Source organism: Zalophus californianus, chromosome 4 (genome assembly GCF_009762305.2).
Source record: "Zalophus californianus isolate mZalCal1 chromosome 4, mZalCal1.pri.v2, whole genome shotgun sequence".
Classification (NCBI taxonomy): domain Eukaryota; kingdom Metazoa; phylum Chordata; class Mammalia; order Carnivora; family Otariidae; genus Zalophus; species Zalophus californianus.
The window spans coordinates 48404877-48421646 of NC_045598.1; the positions used below are offsets into that span (position 1 = coordinate 48404877).

General features: G+C 34.1%; 1 protein-coding gene and 1 non-coding gene across 4 annotated transcripts in view; both read left to right on the plus strand.

The window, feature by feature from the left end:
* Positions 1-16770, plus strand: part of HOOK1 (hook microtubule tethering protein 1) — a 59687-nt gene that overhangs the window by 20008 nt on the left and 22909 nt on the right. For all 3 annotated transcript variants that reach the window (XM_027613439.2, XM_027613430.2, XM_027613446.2), the window contains 5 exons: positions 760-892; positions 8075-8142; positions 9307-9369; positions 11248-11331; positions 15917-16083. In XM_027613439.2, the coding sequence (XP_027469240.2) occupies positions 760-892; positions 8075-8142; positions 9307-9369; positions 11248-11331; positions 15917-16083 (515 nt within the window). The remainder of the gene's footprint in view (positions 1-759; positions 893-8074; positions 8143-9306; positions 9370-11247; positions 11332-15916; positions 16084-16770) is intronic.
* Positions 10070-10200, plus strand: LOC113917731. The gene has a single exon (XR_003518338.1). It is a non-coding gene; the product is annotated as a U6atac minor spliceosomal RNA (small nuclear RNA).

Genomic DNA, 16770 nt, shown 5'->3' on the forward strand with positions numbered 1-16770 from the left:
AGTAGTATTAAAGTCACTTTAGATAGTACATTATTCAAGTAGGTTTTATTTTTCTTAGTACAGTAACAAGTTCTCTAGTAGGATTATTTGATCTAAGAAAGCTTATTGCTTATGTTTGAAAACTTTTGGTTTGGTTTTGCCGTTAAAAGACTTGGTTTCTATTTTTTAAAGTTGTCACATATTTATACTTGTAATTTTTTCCAGTAATTTTAAGACTGAAATTTTTCAACCTGTTAATGCCTCAAACTCATTTTAGAGCTTTTTTAATGCCAAGAAAACTTTTTAATGAGCTAAAAAAAAATAAAGATAAGGCCAGAAAGATTAATCCATTAGATTTGTTAGATTTGCTGTTCATTTGCAAGTGTGATGATGGTTTATACTGTGGTTTACTATTAATCAGTCATGCATCAAAATATGGTTATCTTTCAGCTTACCATAAATCTGTTCATTTTTGGAAAGGCATAAGTTTTGTCATAAAAGATCAGTCTAGGGGTTTCTTAATCCCTCAGACAGTGGGAACCAAGTTATTTTATGTAAAACCATTTTAGTTGCTGTTGGTTGGTTACTCAAAATTTGGGGATGTTGCTTGAACTTTGCTAACTGGTTTCAGTCAGTTATTACGGATTTATCATTTTGTTAGTTTATCTGAGTCATTTCACAATCCTATTTATAGTTTGTTTTCCTTGTAATAATTAAATGTAATAAATTCTTTGTAGTCTACAGAAATGAGTGATCTAATTTATTGTTTCAATACTGCAGTTTTTGGGGCAGCAGATTTCTGAAGAACTTATCCCTGATTTAAACCAAATAATTGAATGTTCAGATTCTGTGGAGCTTGGGAGATTGCTCCAGCTTATTTTAGGTTGTGCAGTCAACTGTGAAAAGAAGCAAGGTAAGTGAATTTCAATAAATTCAAAGTTAATTTGGGAAAGTTTACTTTCTAGAAACAACCTACATTGTTATACAAAGTAGCATAAAAATTTACTACTACATCTTTGTCACAAAGCACCTGGAAATGTAACCCAGGAGGTCTTAAGGCTAGCCCAGTTTTGCCATTAAAAAGCGGCAAATCTTGAGTATCCTATTTGTGCCTGGATTCTGAGATTTACAGTCAGTGACTACATTAAATGTATTTTAGTTTAATTAATTTAATTTGCATATTCAGTGCTTAGGACTTAGTGGATATTCAGTAAAAATTGTACTTACTCATCTGATACATTTTCTGTTTCATATGTAAGATAGAAGTTTAGATTGATTCAGATTTTTATAAATAAATATGCAGATACTAAATTATAATCCCAGCTTCTTCAAGTGATATTCGGCTCTTTTCAGAAGAATGCCTGTCTAGTGTATCCTCCAGTTAAGCAGTCTGATGACATAAATGGAATTGGTATTTGATATTGGTATATACAAACACTGTGATCCATATCCTAATAAGTACAAGAGATCATTTTTGGATGCATGTAGTGAATGAAATGATGAACTGAACAGACCAAGATTTACTCTCCTCAGGGCTTGCATCAGTCTGGGTAGTGAGCTTTTGATGCTGATGTTTTTTGTATGATTCATCCAAACTTGGTCTTAGTACGTCACCTTTATAAGAATATGTTGGGTACTTTAGTGTGTATAGTACTTTAAACCAGGACCTGAGAAGACAAATTCAGTCTTATCTATGTAATGAAGTAAGAATATGAAACAGGTTAAATTCAATAAGAACAAATTTAGGAAGGAAGGAGAAAAATAAAATATATGAAATTAATTGCTTATTAATAAAAAAGAATAAGGATTGGGTATCAGAAAACTTTGGTATTAGTCCATCTCTATCATCAACTAGCTATTTTTTTTTCTAGGGCAAGTGAGTGTTTCTCCATAGACTTTTATTTCTCACTTAGAGAAAATGTCAAAGATCTATATATTGGGTTTTTTTCACAAAATAAGGAAAATTTGCTCATGGAAAACTTCCATAAATGTTTAATTACAAATTGACAAATAGCAATTAATTTATAGATCTAGAATTTTTCTGTTATCCTCTTTATTTTTTATTTGATTAATGCTTCATTTCTATTTCAGTTACTGGTTATTTATAATTTATTTTTTATTTTTATTGAAGTATAATTGATATTCATTAGTTTCAGGCGTACAACAAATTGATTTGACAATTCTGTACATTACTCAAAGCTCACCAAGATAAGTTTCGTTACCATCTATCACCATACAATGTTATTGCAATATTATTTACTATATTGCCTATGCTGTACTTTTCATCACTGTGACTCATTTATTTTATGAGTGGGAGTTTGTACTTCTTAATCCCTTTTATCTGTTTAACTCATCCTCCTACTCACCCCTTCTCTGACAACCCCCAGCTTGTTCTCTGTATTTAAGAGTCTGTTTGTTTGTTTTGTTCTGTTCTATTTTATTTTGTTTTAGATTTCACATGTAAGTGAAATCATGTGGTATTTGTCTTTATCTGACTTATCTCACTTATCATTATACCTTTTAGGTCCCTCTGTGTGGTTGAAAATGGCAGATCTCATTCTTTTTTATGGCTGAGTAATATTCCATTGTATGTATATGTGTATATATATATATATATATACACACATATACTACATCTCCATTCATCTGTTGACAGACATTTGGGTTGCTTTCATATCTTGGCTATTATAAATAATGCTGCAATAAACATAGGGGTGCATATATCTTTTTGATTTAGTGTTTTGGTTTTCTTTGGGTAAATACCCAGCAGTGGAATTACCGGATCATATGGTATTTCTCTATGTTTTTGAGAAACCTCCATACTGTCTTCTACAGTGGCTGCCCCAATTTATATTCCTATCAACAGCACACGAATGTTCCTTTTTCTCCACATCCTCGCCAACACTTGTTGTTCCTTGTGTTTTTTATTTTAGCCATTCTGACTGGTGTGAGGTGGTATCTCATTGTGGTTTTGATTGACATTTCCATGATGACTAGGGTTGTTGATCATCTTTTCATGTATCTGATGGCCATTTGTATTTATTTTCTGGAAAAATGTTCAGGCCCTCTGCTTATTCTTTAATGAGATTGTTTGTACTTTTGGTGTTGAGGCGTAGTAGTTCTTTATATATTTTGTATACAACCCCTTATTGGATGTATCACTTGCAAATATCTTCTTTTGTTTAGTAGGTTGCCTTTTGTTTTGTTGATGGTTTCCTTTGCTATGCAAATGCTTTTTTATTTTTGTATAGTCCCGGTAGTTTATTTTTGCTTATGTTTCCCTTGGCTGAGGAGACATATCCATAAATACATTGCTAAGGCTGATGTTCAAGAGATTACTGCCTATATTTTCTGTTAGGAATTTTATGGTTTTAGGTCTCACCTTTAGGTCTTCAGTCCATTTTGAGTTTATTTTTGTGTATGGTGTAAGAAAGGGGTCTAGTTTCATTGTTTTGCATGTAGCTGTCCAGTTTTCCCAGCACCATTTATTGAAGAAACTGTCTTTACTCCATTGTATGTTCTTGCCTCCTCTGTCATAGATTAATTGACCATGTAGGTGTGGGTTTATTTCTAGGCTCTGTATCCTGTTGCATTGATCTATGTGTCTGTTGTTAAGCCAGTACCAGACGATTTTGATTACTACATCACTGTATTATATCTTGAAATCTGGAGTTCTGATACCTCCAGCCTTGTTCTTTCTCCAGATTGCTTTGGATATTCAGGGTTTCTTGTGGTTCCATAGAATTTTAGGATTATTTGTTCTACTTCTGTGAAAAATGCTGTTGGTATTTTGATAGGGATTGCAGTGAATCTGTAGATGACTTTGGGTATTATGGACATTTTAACAGTATTAGTTCAGTCTGTGAGTGTGGTATATCTTTCTATTTGTTTGTGTCATCTTCAATTTCTTTCATCAATTTCTTAAAGATTTCAGAGTATAGGTCTTTCACTTCCTTGGTTAAATTTATTCCTAGGTATTTTATTTTGGTGTAGTTGCAAGTGGCATTGTTTTCTTAATATCTGTTCCCGCTACTCCATTATTAGTATAGAAACACAACAGATTTCTGTATATTAATTTTGTATCCTGCAACTTTACTGAATTCATTTATTAGTTCTGATAGTTTTTTGGTGGAGTCGTTTGTGTTTTCTATATATAGTAGCATGTCATCTGCAAATAGTAACAGTTTAACTTCTTCCTTACCATTTTGGGTGCCTTTTATTTCCTTTCTTGTCCTCTTGTTGCAGTGAGGACTTCCAGTACTATGTCGAATAAAAGTAGTGAGAATGGCAATCCTTATCTTGATACTGATTTTGAGGAAAAACTTTCATTTTTTTTTTTACCATTAAGCATGATGTTACCTGTGAGATTTTTAGATATGTCCTTTATTATGTTGAGATATATTCTCTCTAAATCTACTTTATTGAGGGTTTTTATCATGAATGAATATTGTACTTTGTGTCACATGCTTTTCTGCATCTATTGAGATGATCACATGGTTTTTATCCTTCCTCTTGTTGATATGATGTATCACATTGATTGATTTGTGAATATTGAACCACCTTTGCATCCCTGGAATAAATCTCACTTGATCATGGTGAATGATCCTTTTAATGTGTTTTAATGAGGTTTGCTAATATTTTGTTGAGGATTTTTGCATCTGTAATCATCAGAGACATTGACCTGCAATTTTCTTTTTTTGTAGTGTCTCTGTCTGGTTTTGATATCAAAGTCATGCCTCATAGAATGAATTTGGAAGTTTTCCTGCTTCTATTTTTTTTGGAATAGTTTGATAAGAATAGGTATTAACTATTCTTTAAATGTTTGGTAGAATTTACCTGTGAAGCCAGCTAGTCCTGGATGTTTGTTTATTGGAAGCTGTTTTTTATTACTGATTCAGTTTCATTACTTGTAATAGATCTGTTTAGATTTTTTTATTTCTTCCTGATTCCATTTTGAAAAATTGTATGTTTCTAGGAATTTATCCATTTCTTACAGGTTGTCCAATTTGTTGTATAATTTTTCCCAAAATATTCTCTTATAATCCTTTGTATTTCTGTGGTTGTCAGTTATTATTTCTCCTCCTTTATTTCTGATTTTATTTGAGTTGATTCTGTTTTTCTTGATGAAACTAGTTAAAGGCTTACCAGTTTTATGTTTTTAAATAATCAGTTCTTGGTTTCATTGATCTTTTCTATGGTTTTTTAGTCTTTCTCATTTATTTTCACTCTAATCTTTATTATTTCCTTTCTTCAACTAACTTTGGCCTTTGTTTTATTCTTCCTTTCCTAGTTTCTTTAGGTATATGGTTACGTTGTTTGAGATTTCTCTTGTTTCTTGACGTAGGCCTGGTTCACTATAAAATTCCCTGTTAGAGCTGCTTTTGCTGCATCCCAAAGATTTTGGACTGTTGTGTTTTCATTACTGTTGTGTCTCCATGTATTTTTTTTTATTTCCTCTGATTTCTTTGTTAACACACTGATAATATAGTAGCATGTTATTTAACGTTTTTGTATGTGTGTTCTTTTCCAGTTTTTTTTTGTATTTGATTTCTAGTTTCATATTGTTGTAGTTGGAAAAGATGCTTGATATGATTTCCATCATCTTAAATTTATTGAGGCTTGTTTTGTGTCCTAACATGTGATCTATCCTGTAGAATGTTCCGTGTGCACTTGAAAAGAATGTGTACTCTGCTGTTTTGGATGGAATGTTCTATATATATGTTAGGTTCATCTGATCGAATGTGTCATTCAAAGCTACTATTTCCTTATTGATTTTCTGTCTAGATGTTCTATCCAATGATGTAAGTGGGTTGTTAAGTCTTCTACTCTATATTACTATCAATTTCTCCCTTTATGGCTGTTAATATTTTATTTAGGTGACGCCTGTGTTGAGTGCATATTTACAGTTGTTACATCCTCTTGTTGGGGTGACCCCTTTATTATTATGCAGTGCCCTTCTTTGTCTCTTGCTACAGTCTTTGTTTTAAAGTCTGTTTTGTCTGATAAAAGTATTGCTACTCTGGCTTTTTTTTTCTTCTTCTGTTTTCATGGAATAATTTTTTCCATCCCTTCACTTTTACTCTATTTGTATCTGTAGGTCTGAAGTGAGTCTCTTGTAGGTTCATACAGGTGTAGCATATAGATAGGTCTTGTTTTTTTATCTATTACCTCACCCTGTGTCTTTTGATTGGAGAATTTAGTCCATTTGCATTTAAAGTAATTATTGGTAAGTATGTACTTATTACCATTTTGTTAATTATTTTCTGGTTGTTTTTGCAGTTCTGCATTCCTTTCTTGTCTTGCTCTCTTCCCTTGTGGTTTGATGGCTTTTCTTAGGGTTATGGTTGGATTCTTTTCTGTTTATTTCTTGTGTATCTATTATAGGCTTTTGATCTTTGATTGCCAGTGAGTTGATACATAACATCCTGTATAGTGATTTGTATTAAGTTGATGGTTGCTCAGGTTCTGAAAGCACTTAAATAGACTTCCTTCTCCACGTTTTATGTATATGATGTCATATTTTACATCTTTTTATTTTTTTGTATCCTTTGATGGCCCCTCCAGCAACCCTCACATCTTCCCTCTCCCATGTTTGTCAGTTTTAGTAGTCTTTTTCAAAAAACCAACTTTTGGCTTTGACTCTGTTTGTACTATTTAATATCTATTCTTATCTTTTATCTCATTTCATCTATTTTCTTGTGAATCAGTTCTTTCTATTCCAAGTTATAATTGACATTTTAAGCTGTAATTTTCCCCTAAGTTATGATTTATTATCTTCCGTGTATTTTAGTATTATTTTCATTATTTAGTTCCAAGCATTACTTAGCAATTTTGTCCTCAGAATTTTAAAAGGAAATTAAGTTTCCACATACATAAATAAAAATTTAGCAAGTAGTAAATATAAAATAGTTTCATTGTCATTATTAAAAACATAGTGTTTCTTAATTGGATTTATTTTTGGAGGTATGTGGGCTCTCAACTTGTAGGATTGAGCAAATAAATGAAAGAAAAATGGAGTAAATTAATTAAAACTTAAAAACAAAACACATACAAAATGTAAAACAGCTTATACATCTTTATACTTTGCAGGGAGAATTGATTTTAAAATGATTCCAAGGTATAGCAATAGTCTCAGTCTGGAAAGAATGACCTTGTTTGGTTAGTAGTACCCTGTTTATCTTGGTGGGGAAAAAAGATAGTTTTTTTGCAGGTTTCAGCAGACTTGAAACACTCCATTATCCAGAAAATCCAGTTAAAGGAAACCATTGCGTCGCTTGTGCTTTCTCTACTTAATTCTTCCCCTTTCCCACCCACTCCCTACTTCTGGTGCATACCAGAATCTATCAGAGTCTTTGTCCAGTTCTTGGCTTTACAAATAAAAGATTGAGAGAACTTTTTCAGAAGTTTTCCAGAAGAATCATTAAAACGATAAAAGTTTTGAAAATAGTAAGGTTTTTTTTTGAAGTTTGGAATTTTTTAGATAATTGTTTTAGCTGGAGAACTTGAAGTGGATTATGCAAATATATGAAATATGCAAAAATATGAAACACTTTTTCTTATGGTTCCTCATTTCTTACTGGGACAGAATCAACTTACTGCCTGTGTGTTTGTGGTAAGGCGTAAGTATCTCCTTGAGATGAGACTTGATGAATGTTGAGCACACATTTACAGGAGGCTTTTATAAGTCCATTTTTTAAAAGCCTTCCTGAAATGAGCTAAGTAGGTGATAAAATGTAACTTTCTAGGCTGAAGATTTTAGGAATTCATTTAATATGTATGGATTCATCCTATAATACTGAATATTTAACAACAGGTAGGAAATTGTAATAATTGTTTTAAGATTATAATTTCTTCTCTTTCTCTTCCTTACAAGGAAATTAGAGGTTTTCTTCTTTAGGAAAAAGAAAACATTTAAAAATATGAATATTTTCAATTCTGCTTATCTGATTTTAGTGGACATATTTCTTGTGGAAAAATACTTGCATAAAGAAGTATGTATGGTAAATGAACTTTTATGCTAGTTAATTGAATGGCTGAAGTTCCATGGGTAAAGAGTAGATTTTTGTCAGATCCATCTTTTTTTTTTGAATCACAGAACATATTCAAAATATAATGACACTAGAAGAGTCTGTTCAACATGTGGTCATGACTGCTATTCAAGAGGTAAGTTTTTATTATATTCACATATATATGAAAATCCTTAACCAAATGACACAAAAATTTTCACATAAATCTTATGGATGTATATTTTTCTATTTGTATAAACTTGCCCTTTGCAGCAGGTTTACTTACCTTAAGCTAGTGTGTCTTCCCTTCTTTTCTTTACCCAAAATATCTTAAAAAGACTTCAAGCTCAATTTTAGTACTTCTGTATTTTAAAAAAGATAATATTGTCAGTTCCCTTTGATAACTTCACCTAAGCAGGATAAACAACCTCTCACCAGATAAGAATTTTTATTTCTTCTTTTTTCCCTGCCAATTAGAACAGTCTTTCTCAAAATTTTAAAGCATGTGTGGAAATATATCTTATGTTCATTTTCAGAATGTTAGTACTGTGAACAAATATGGTGATAGGTTTGGGAGCCACGTAGCCTGGGTTCAAGCCATTCTAGTTGTGTAAAGTCAACCAGAAAAATTCAGAATTCATATGGTACATGTTGATTCTTAACATCAGCCTGAAGGGCTAAGATGATGTGGAATGCAAAGGAGGCCCAGGGATTAGTGAGGGCAAACAGAGTTTGGCAGGGGCATGATTTGGAGGGAGACCTCTCACAAGAAGTTCTTTTGTGTGCTCTGAGTTTGCATTGTGGGCTTGAATTTAAAGCATCACAACAATAAATCTGCCTTTCAGATGCAAAAAAGTTACTTTTTATCATATCCTTTTTTTTTTTCATAGAATTGTAACTCCTACTTTTTAAAATGACTTCTCAAATTAGGAATTTTACCGTATCACTCATTTAAAGGCTGTATTTTAAAAGTGTTAATTTATTTCATGGAAGAATCTTATTATTATTAGTTATTATTATCAGTTTTATTTAGTAGTTCATCTTTTAGAACTTGGATTGTAATTTTTCAGTATACAGGTATTTTAAAAATATCAGTGTATTTCAAGTACACTTTACTTCTGATGTCCTCACTGATGTAATGGTTGAATATTGTGTTATTTAGCCTAAGCCTCTAATAAAATTTTTATTTGAATAATATTCTAAGGATCATCAAATTATGGCAAAGGAAAACTAAATATAAAGCATTTTACTCTCAAGTAAACCTATTTTTACTTCATAACATCTCTTTATTGTACTTAAGTTTACTATTTTAATTTCCTAGTTGATGAGTAAAGAAATATTGAGCTCTCCTACAAATGATGCTGTTGGAGAATTAGAGCAACAGGTGAGTATCTCAGTAATTGGGGAAAATGTTGAAAACAGTCATTACAGTTCCTTGGCCAATTAGTATCATAAGGCTTTCATTGGAGAACATATACAAGAATATTTTTTCCATGAAATTTAGGTTGTTTATTCTGTAATATCTCAGCTGAATATTATTATGCATTCCTTCATGAATGCAAGTAGTGTTGGTCTCCAGAAATTTTTATGCTCATGTTCAAAGAGTTGAGTGACATTGAACTTTTCTTCTGAAACTTATAATACATATATGGCTCATTCTAGATGGTTACACTGTTAATAGTAGACAATATAAAAATTCTGCTTACTTCTGATTTATCTAATAAATTAATATAATTTTTGTCATGTTGAAGAAACAGCTCCAAGACCCTGTGCTCAGGCTGTTTTCCCTGATTCTATGACATGACTGTTTCACATGGAGAAAAAGGCACTCTTCTCTGACATGTAACCCGACCTGGGTTGTAGGGGAAAGGGTACAAGGACAGGCAAATGCAACTAGTACTTTTTCTGTTATATTGTTGAACATCTGTTTATCATGAATGTCACCAGTCATCTCACGAAATATTTCAAATTAAAACTTTTTCTATGAAATTTTTATTTGAATTTAAACATACTGCATTTTTTCTAAATTTTTTGTAATTAAACAACATCCTCTAATACTCTGTTGTTTAAATATTTCATAAGGAGTATTCTATGAAAGGAGAGAAGGTTAGCAAGCACTTACTTTGACAAGGATGGAAGAGGCCCTTGGGCCTGACAGCACACAACATAGTTAAGGCATTGCCACCTACTTCATGGCATCTAACCATTGTTTTATTGTTTATTGAATCGTTATATTGTACACTTGAAACTAATACGATACTGTATGTTAATGATATTTCAATTTTTAAAAAATGCACATTGAGCCAAAATATTTTTTTCATAAAGATTTACATAAAATTTTATTTCTGTGGGACCAGAGCCTTAAACATTAATGCGACTGTGTGAATACTATTCACAGAAAAACAACATTGAGACTTATTTTTTAATAGATAAATTTTTTTAAAGTTTTTATTTAAATTCCAGTTAGTTAACATACTGTGTAATACTAGTCTCGGGTTTACAGTATAGTGATTCAGCACTTCCATACATCACCCGGTGCTCATCATGACAAGTGCTCTCCTTAATCCCCATCACCTACTTCACCCTTCCCCCCCCCACCCATTTCCCTTCTGGTAACCATCAGTTTGTTCTCTAGAGTTAACGTATAAAATTCAAAGAACAAATAATCCAATTAAAAAATGGGCAGGAGACCTGAATAGACATTTTTCCAAAGAAGACATACAGATGGCTGGCAGACACATGAGAAGATGCTCAACATGACTGATCATCAGGGAAATGCAAATCAAAACTACAATGAGTGCTTTCTTTACTGCTACATCCGTGCAGTTGAGCACTGTTAGAGAAAAGCACAGCTATTTATTTGAATTGGGGTCATATAAATGCATGACTTCCACCCACAGTTAGGTCCTTCATCATTGTTCTGTACTAATCAACATCTTCTCCCATTACCGAAACAACTATTTCACACAACTGTCCATTTGCATAAGGTCACTACCTTAAAATCTTCCCACTCACCCTGAGTAGTCAGTTATTTACTGAGTGTCCACTATGTGCCAGAGACACTGTGCTAGTGCTTTTCCTATATTGTGTAATTGGCTTGGTAACCCTAGAAAGTTTCAAAGTTTCAAAGACCCAAAGAGAGTAAGCTTGTTAATAAATTTTAATAACCATTTTTAATATCAGTGTTTATGTGTATATACATGTATTTTTCAATCTGTGTCAAAACACGTCTTACTAAGAATCAGGACATTTTGTGTTTCAGCTTAAAAGGGCCTTGGAAGAACTTCAAGAAGCACTAGCAGAAAAAGAAGAACTGAGGCAAAGATGCCAAGAACTAGATATGCAGGTGTGGAAAAGAACCAGCCTGAGAAAAATGTCCTCTTTAAGTTTACAAAGGGTTTTATTGTAAATAATTCACTGGTAAAGTGTTTTGGAGGTTGGGTTTCATTTCATGGAGGGCATATTTAAAGTATTTGTTACAGGCTTGAATATTCAAGCATGAATTTCATAATTATTTTTCTCTTCAAGTTGAAAATTGCTAACTTCTTTGAGAAAATCATTTTAATTGTAGAATTTCAAGTATTTAGATGAGCCTGTAGTTGCTTTTGTAGAAAGAAGAAATTAAAGTATCTACTGCATAGAGTGTAAATATTTAAGTGAGGTCATTTATGGAAGTATTTAGAAGTGCTTGACCCCCCCCCCGCCCATAAATGTGAGTACCAAGTGAGTTTTGCTAACACGCATGTATCTGAACACATGTGTATATAATTCTTGAGTTCATATGAGAGACAGTATAACTTGGTATGAGAGATAGTAGTTAATGGTTAGTGAGGTAGATTGTTAAACCAGTCCACCTATATTCAGACTCAAGCCATGTTACTAGCTGGTTGTGTCCTCTCAGGCAAATTACTTAATTTCTTTATAGTTCAATTTTCTCTTTTGAGAAATGATGTGATAATAGTATATATTTCCAGAGTGATTATGAGGATTAAATGAGTTAATATACATTAAGCACTTAGAGCAGGACCTGACACGCATAAACTCTATGTGTGTTTGCATGTGTTGTTATTGTTATATGAAAATGCAAATGCAAAAGTTACGCAGTAAGTCTTGAAAAATTATGCAAAAGGGTAAATGTACCATCATAGTATGCTATATGTAAATTGCATGTTTTTGTTCAAATAATGAGTTACATAAATAATACTCTCTGAAAAGTATGAAGACAAGGAACAAGGGTTGTGGTAGTATTATCCTTACTTGATGGGATAAATATCTATAATGATAGGGCTGAGTAATATTTCTAACCCTTAAGGGCTTGCAGATAGGAAAAGAGAAGTGACTCAGGTCAAGGTGACTCAGCTACCTAAGGCAGTGACAGCACTGGAATCCTAGTCTTTTAACTTCATCTTTACAAAATCAGTCCTGTGCTTGAATAAAGCTAATGTTTAAGATTTTATTTATTCACTTTAGAGTGAGAGAGAGGCGTGCGTGCATGAGTAGGGGGAGGGGCAGAGGGAGCAGGAGAGAATCTCAGACTCCTCGAGGAGGAACATGGGGCTTGATCTCACGACCCTTATCCCTAGCCCATGCAGGGGGTGGGGTGGGAGAGGAGATCCACAGAAATCTTGATGCTTTTCACTGCAGTCTACCCAATCAGGAGGGAAGTCACCCTTCTTTCACTGGACTGGGGAGGGGTGACTAAGAGCCTAGGGGGCCTGACTCCTTTTTTTTTTTCTTAAAGATTTTATTTATTTATTTGACAGAGAGAAAGAGAGAGAGAGCACAAGCAGGGAGAGTGGCAGGCAAGGGAGAGGGAGAAACGGGCTCTCGGCTGAGCAGGGAGCCCAATGTGGGGCTTGATCCCAGGACTCCGGGATCATGACCTGAGCCGAAGACAGACGCTTAACCGACTGAGCCACCCAGGCCCCCTCAGCCTGACTCCTTCTGTTAGAAACAAAGGCTGTAGAGCTACACACTGCATTGGGGGAATGGTCTGATGCCCAAAGGAATTCCTCCCTGGGAATGGGATACACTTCTCACACCCTGGTTAAAGGTATTTAAACCTCAGACATGAGAGCATAGCCCAGGCGTTACAAAAACACCGCCCATTGCCTCCCCTCAACCCATGCTTCCCTAACCCTTCACAAGGCTGTAGAATGGTGTGGAGGGAAAACAGTCCCAACCATGACTTAGAAGGGAAGACACACTGGGTCTTCAGTACAGTGGAGAGGGTGTCCAGGAAGTCTTCAACTACACTGGAAAATATAGGGTATCTTAAGTGCCAGTAAAGCATGATTTAGATGAAAAGAATAAAAGCATGACATCTCTGCAAACATTGCAGGTTAAAGAGCATATGAAAGACTTTAGCCACGCTTAGAAAATAACCTTTGCTTCATGTATAACAATTTCATAGGAACACATCAGTAAAATAGACTAGGTAATAGGACAACAAAGTGAGGTTTAAAAGGAAATTGCAGATCTATAGAAACAAATCAGTGAATAATTTTTAACACCAGACTTTATCCTAGGTAAGCTATTGAACTTCAAGAATAAAGGAAAAACAAGTACTAAGTCGTTCAGATAGATAAGGCAGATCACCCACAAAGACAAAATCAGGCTCCCCTACAACATGCATGCCAGAATATGGAAGCATGGTATCTGCAGACTGCCTCGGCAGGGAAGCAGCCCTATACCCAGACAGAGCTCAGATGCAGACTCATGGGCCCTTCTTGGAGAAACTACTTGTTGACACAGTTCAGCTAGCAAACATGTTTTAATCGAAATAAAGAATGAAAAAGTGGAGATTCTCTGGTGAAAGATCTGGTGAAACTTGAATCCTTTTAAATAAGAATTATGTTGGTTCTGTGCAAATTATGGTTTTAAATATTGGGGCAAGCGAAATTCTGATTCAGGAAATCAGGAGGCAGGCCCAATAATGTGTACTTTAAAAAAAGAGAGAGAGAAAAACCTCCACGTGATATTTTGATGGGAAGTTTTGAGAAACTGATGTAGTCTTCTAGTTCTGTTCCAGTCAGGATTATTATGGGGCCTTCAGGCAAGTTATGACATGTTTGCCAGTGGCTTTTATTCTGCCTTTCCCAGCCATTCTTCCTACCACCTGGCAGCAATAGGAAGCAATCCTTCACTTACTGCGGGAGCAGTGGCCAGTCATTCTTGCCCACGGTATGTTAGAGAAAACATACTCCTGCCCACCGTTGTACAAGATAAGTTTCTGTCTGAGGCGGTGGTTTTCTGATTCTAATGTGATAAAGGGGGACTCCAGCTATAGAATTTTATATTTCATTGTTCTTAAATATGCAAGTGGTATACAAGAATTAAGTTAAATCTGGGTGATATGAGAAAATGAGTATTTTTTTTTTTTTTTAGCTTTTAAAATTTTTCTGTCTCTTAACTCAGAAGGGGGGCGAGAGGGAGAGAGAGAGGGAGAGAAAGATAGCAACAAAGGAGAGAGAAACAAAGAAATAGAGAAAAAACCAGAGAGGGATAAAGGCAGGTACATTATAAACCTAAAGAAAATATCACCATGGGAGCTTGCTAAAGGAGATGTCTAGAACCCACTACATCAAAGCACCTTGAACATTTTCTGTTGCACAATTATTTACATTTCTACCATAAGGATACTGAAGGTTCAAACTCCCATTCTTTTGTGTATGTCAGTCATTTAGGATTGTACATGGCAGGTAATAGACACTAAACGGCTTGCATGGCAAGGATGGATGCATGCCTTAAATTTAGGAAGAGAAATTTCTTTCTCCTGCGGTCTGCCTGGGGACAGTTTTCCGAGCCTTTGTGTTGCTCATTTGGAGGACAGTGTTTGTAACCTGCCTATACTGTATTTAAAGGCACTCACTCGACTTTAATTTCCTATTACTAGCTCACCGTGTCAGTATATAGTCCCATTCACATAACTGGGTTGATTTTATTACATCTATTGAAAAAATAAGTAATCGCAAACCTACGTAGTAATATGTTGAAAGTCATAAGAGGTCAAAGATTCATGTTTTTCAAACAAATTTTAATAAAATCATATATAAAGTTCTGGTCTTATAAAAGGTTACAGCCTAGCTGTAAATTTTTGAAGATATTTTTAAAAGGAAAAGAAAAAGGAGTTGCATAAATATGTAAGTAAAATAACAAGGAATCAGGTACTGATATTGATGTGGTTCTAAAATTACATTTATCCATTTTAAAATGTGAACAGTCTTAATGTGCAAATAGATTCAATTCAGCTTTTTGTTATTGATTCATTAACGAAATAATGTGCTTATCCCTGAAGGAATGATATGTAACTGATAATTTTCTACTAGATAACAGCATCCTAATAGTAAGTTTATAACTAAACGAGGAACAAATTAATTTTTTGAAGTTTATCCGTATGTAATTTTAGAGACTTGGAAACATTTTCTTCCCAAAACTAGGACAAGCATAACTTTTTTTTTAAAGATTTTATTTATTTGACAGAGAGAGACACAGCAAGAGAGAGGGAACACAAGCAGGGGGAGTGGGAGAGGGAGAAGCAGGCTCCCAGCTGAGCAGGGAGCGCGATGCGGGGCTCGATCCCAGGACCCTGAGATATGACCTGAGCCGAAGGCAGACGCTTAATGACTGAGCCACCCAGGCGCCCCCAAGCATAACATTTTTGAAGATACTCTCCTTATATGAATTAACTGTTTTCTCTGTATTAATTAATACATTAATTAATAAGGTATATTAATAATAAAAATAAATTATTTTGATTTCTTTTGTTTGACTCAAACCTTCTAGACCCAAAATTCAAGGAGGAGGAGCCTTAAAAATTATCTAGTCTGATTGACCAAATTAATTTAATGGCTTAGTCACGATTATAATGTGAACTCTGGACTCTAAGCTTTTTTGCTGTTGATGCTTATGTTTGTATATTTGTTTTTCAGGTGACTGCACTTCAAGATGAAAAGAATTCATTAGTTTCTGAGAATGAGATGATGAATGAAAAACTTGACCAGTTGGATGGATCTTTTGATGATCCAAATACAGTGGTTGCAAAAAAGTATTTTCATGCACAGTTACAACTAGAACAATTACAGGAAGAAAACTTCAGGTAGCATTTTTAGTAAAAATCCTTCCATAGAGTTCTGTTAAACTAAGAGCTAAAAATTCCTATCAACAACTAATTATTAAGCATTTTATAGTATGCTGTAGCATCCTGGAGCTTCATAGCATGCTTAGGACACTGAGTAAGCTCTGAAAATACAAAATGGTATAAGTGGTTCCTTCCTTCACAGTGCTTGCAATCTAATTAGGCAAGTGGGTTATGTCTATAAAATCAAAACAGTTCAAAATAACTTGTGATAAGGGCCAAATGAAGGCCATGTGTAAGTCCAATAGCAGTTAAGGGGAGTGACTGCTGAGGCCTGGGGAGAATGGGGTGTTTATTATAAAGGAGAGGGAACTTGATAATAAATGGAAAAAATGGAAATTTTAAGCTAAAGAGATGCTTTCTTCTTTAACTTTTATGTTTCTTCTTTGAAAAAAAAAAGTGTTATACATCTTGCCTTTAATAAACATTGTCTCTTGTGTGCTTGCTGTTGAGCCTGGAACTATAAGGCCTTGAGAGTAGGCACTCTAATTGTACTCTATGGTTTTTGTTCCTTTTTTTGTTTTAATATCAAACTTAAACACAAATACAGTTGCAAGAATAGTGCAAAGAACTCCTTTATACCGTTTACTCAGATTCCACAGTTGTTCTGCAGTTTTTTCCATTTGCTTTAGCAGTCTCTATACATAT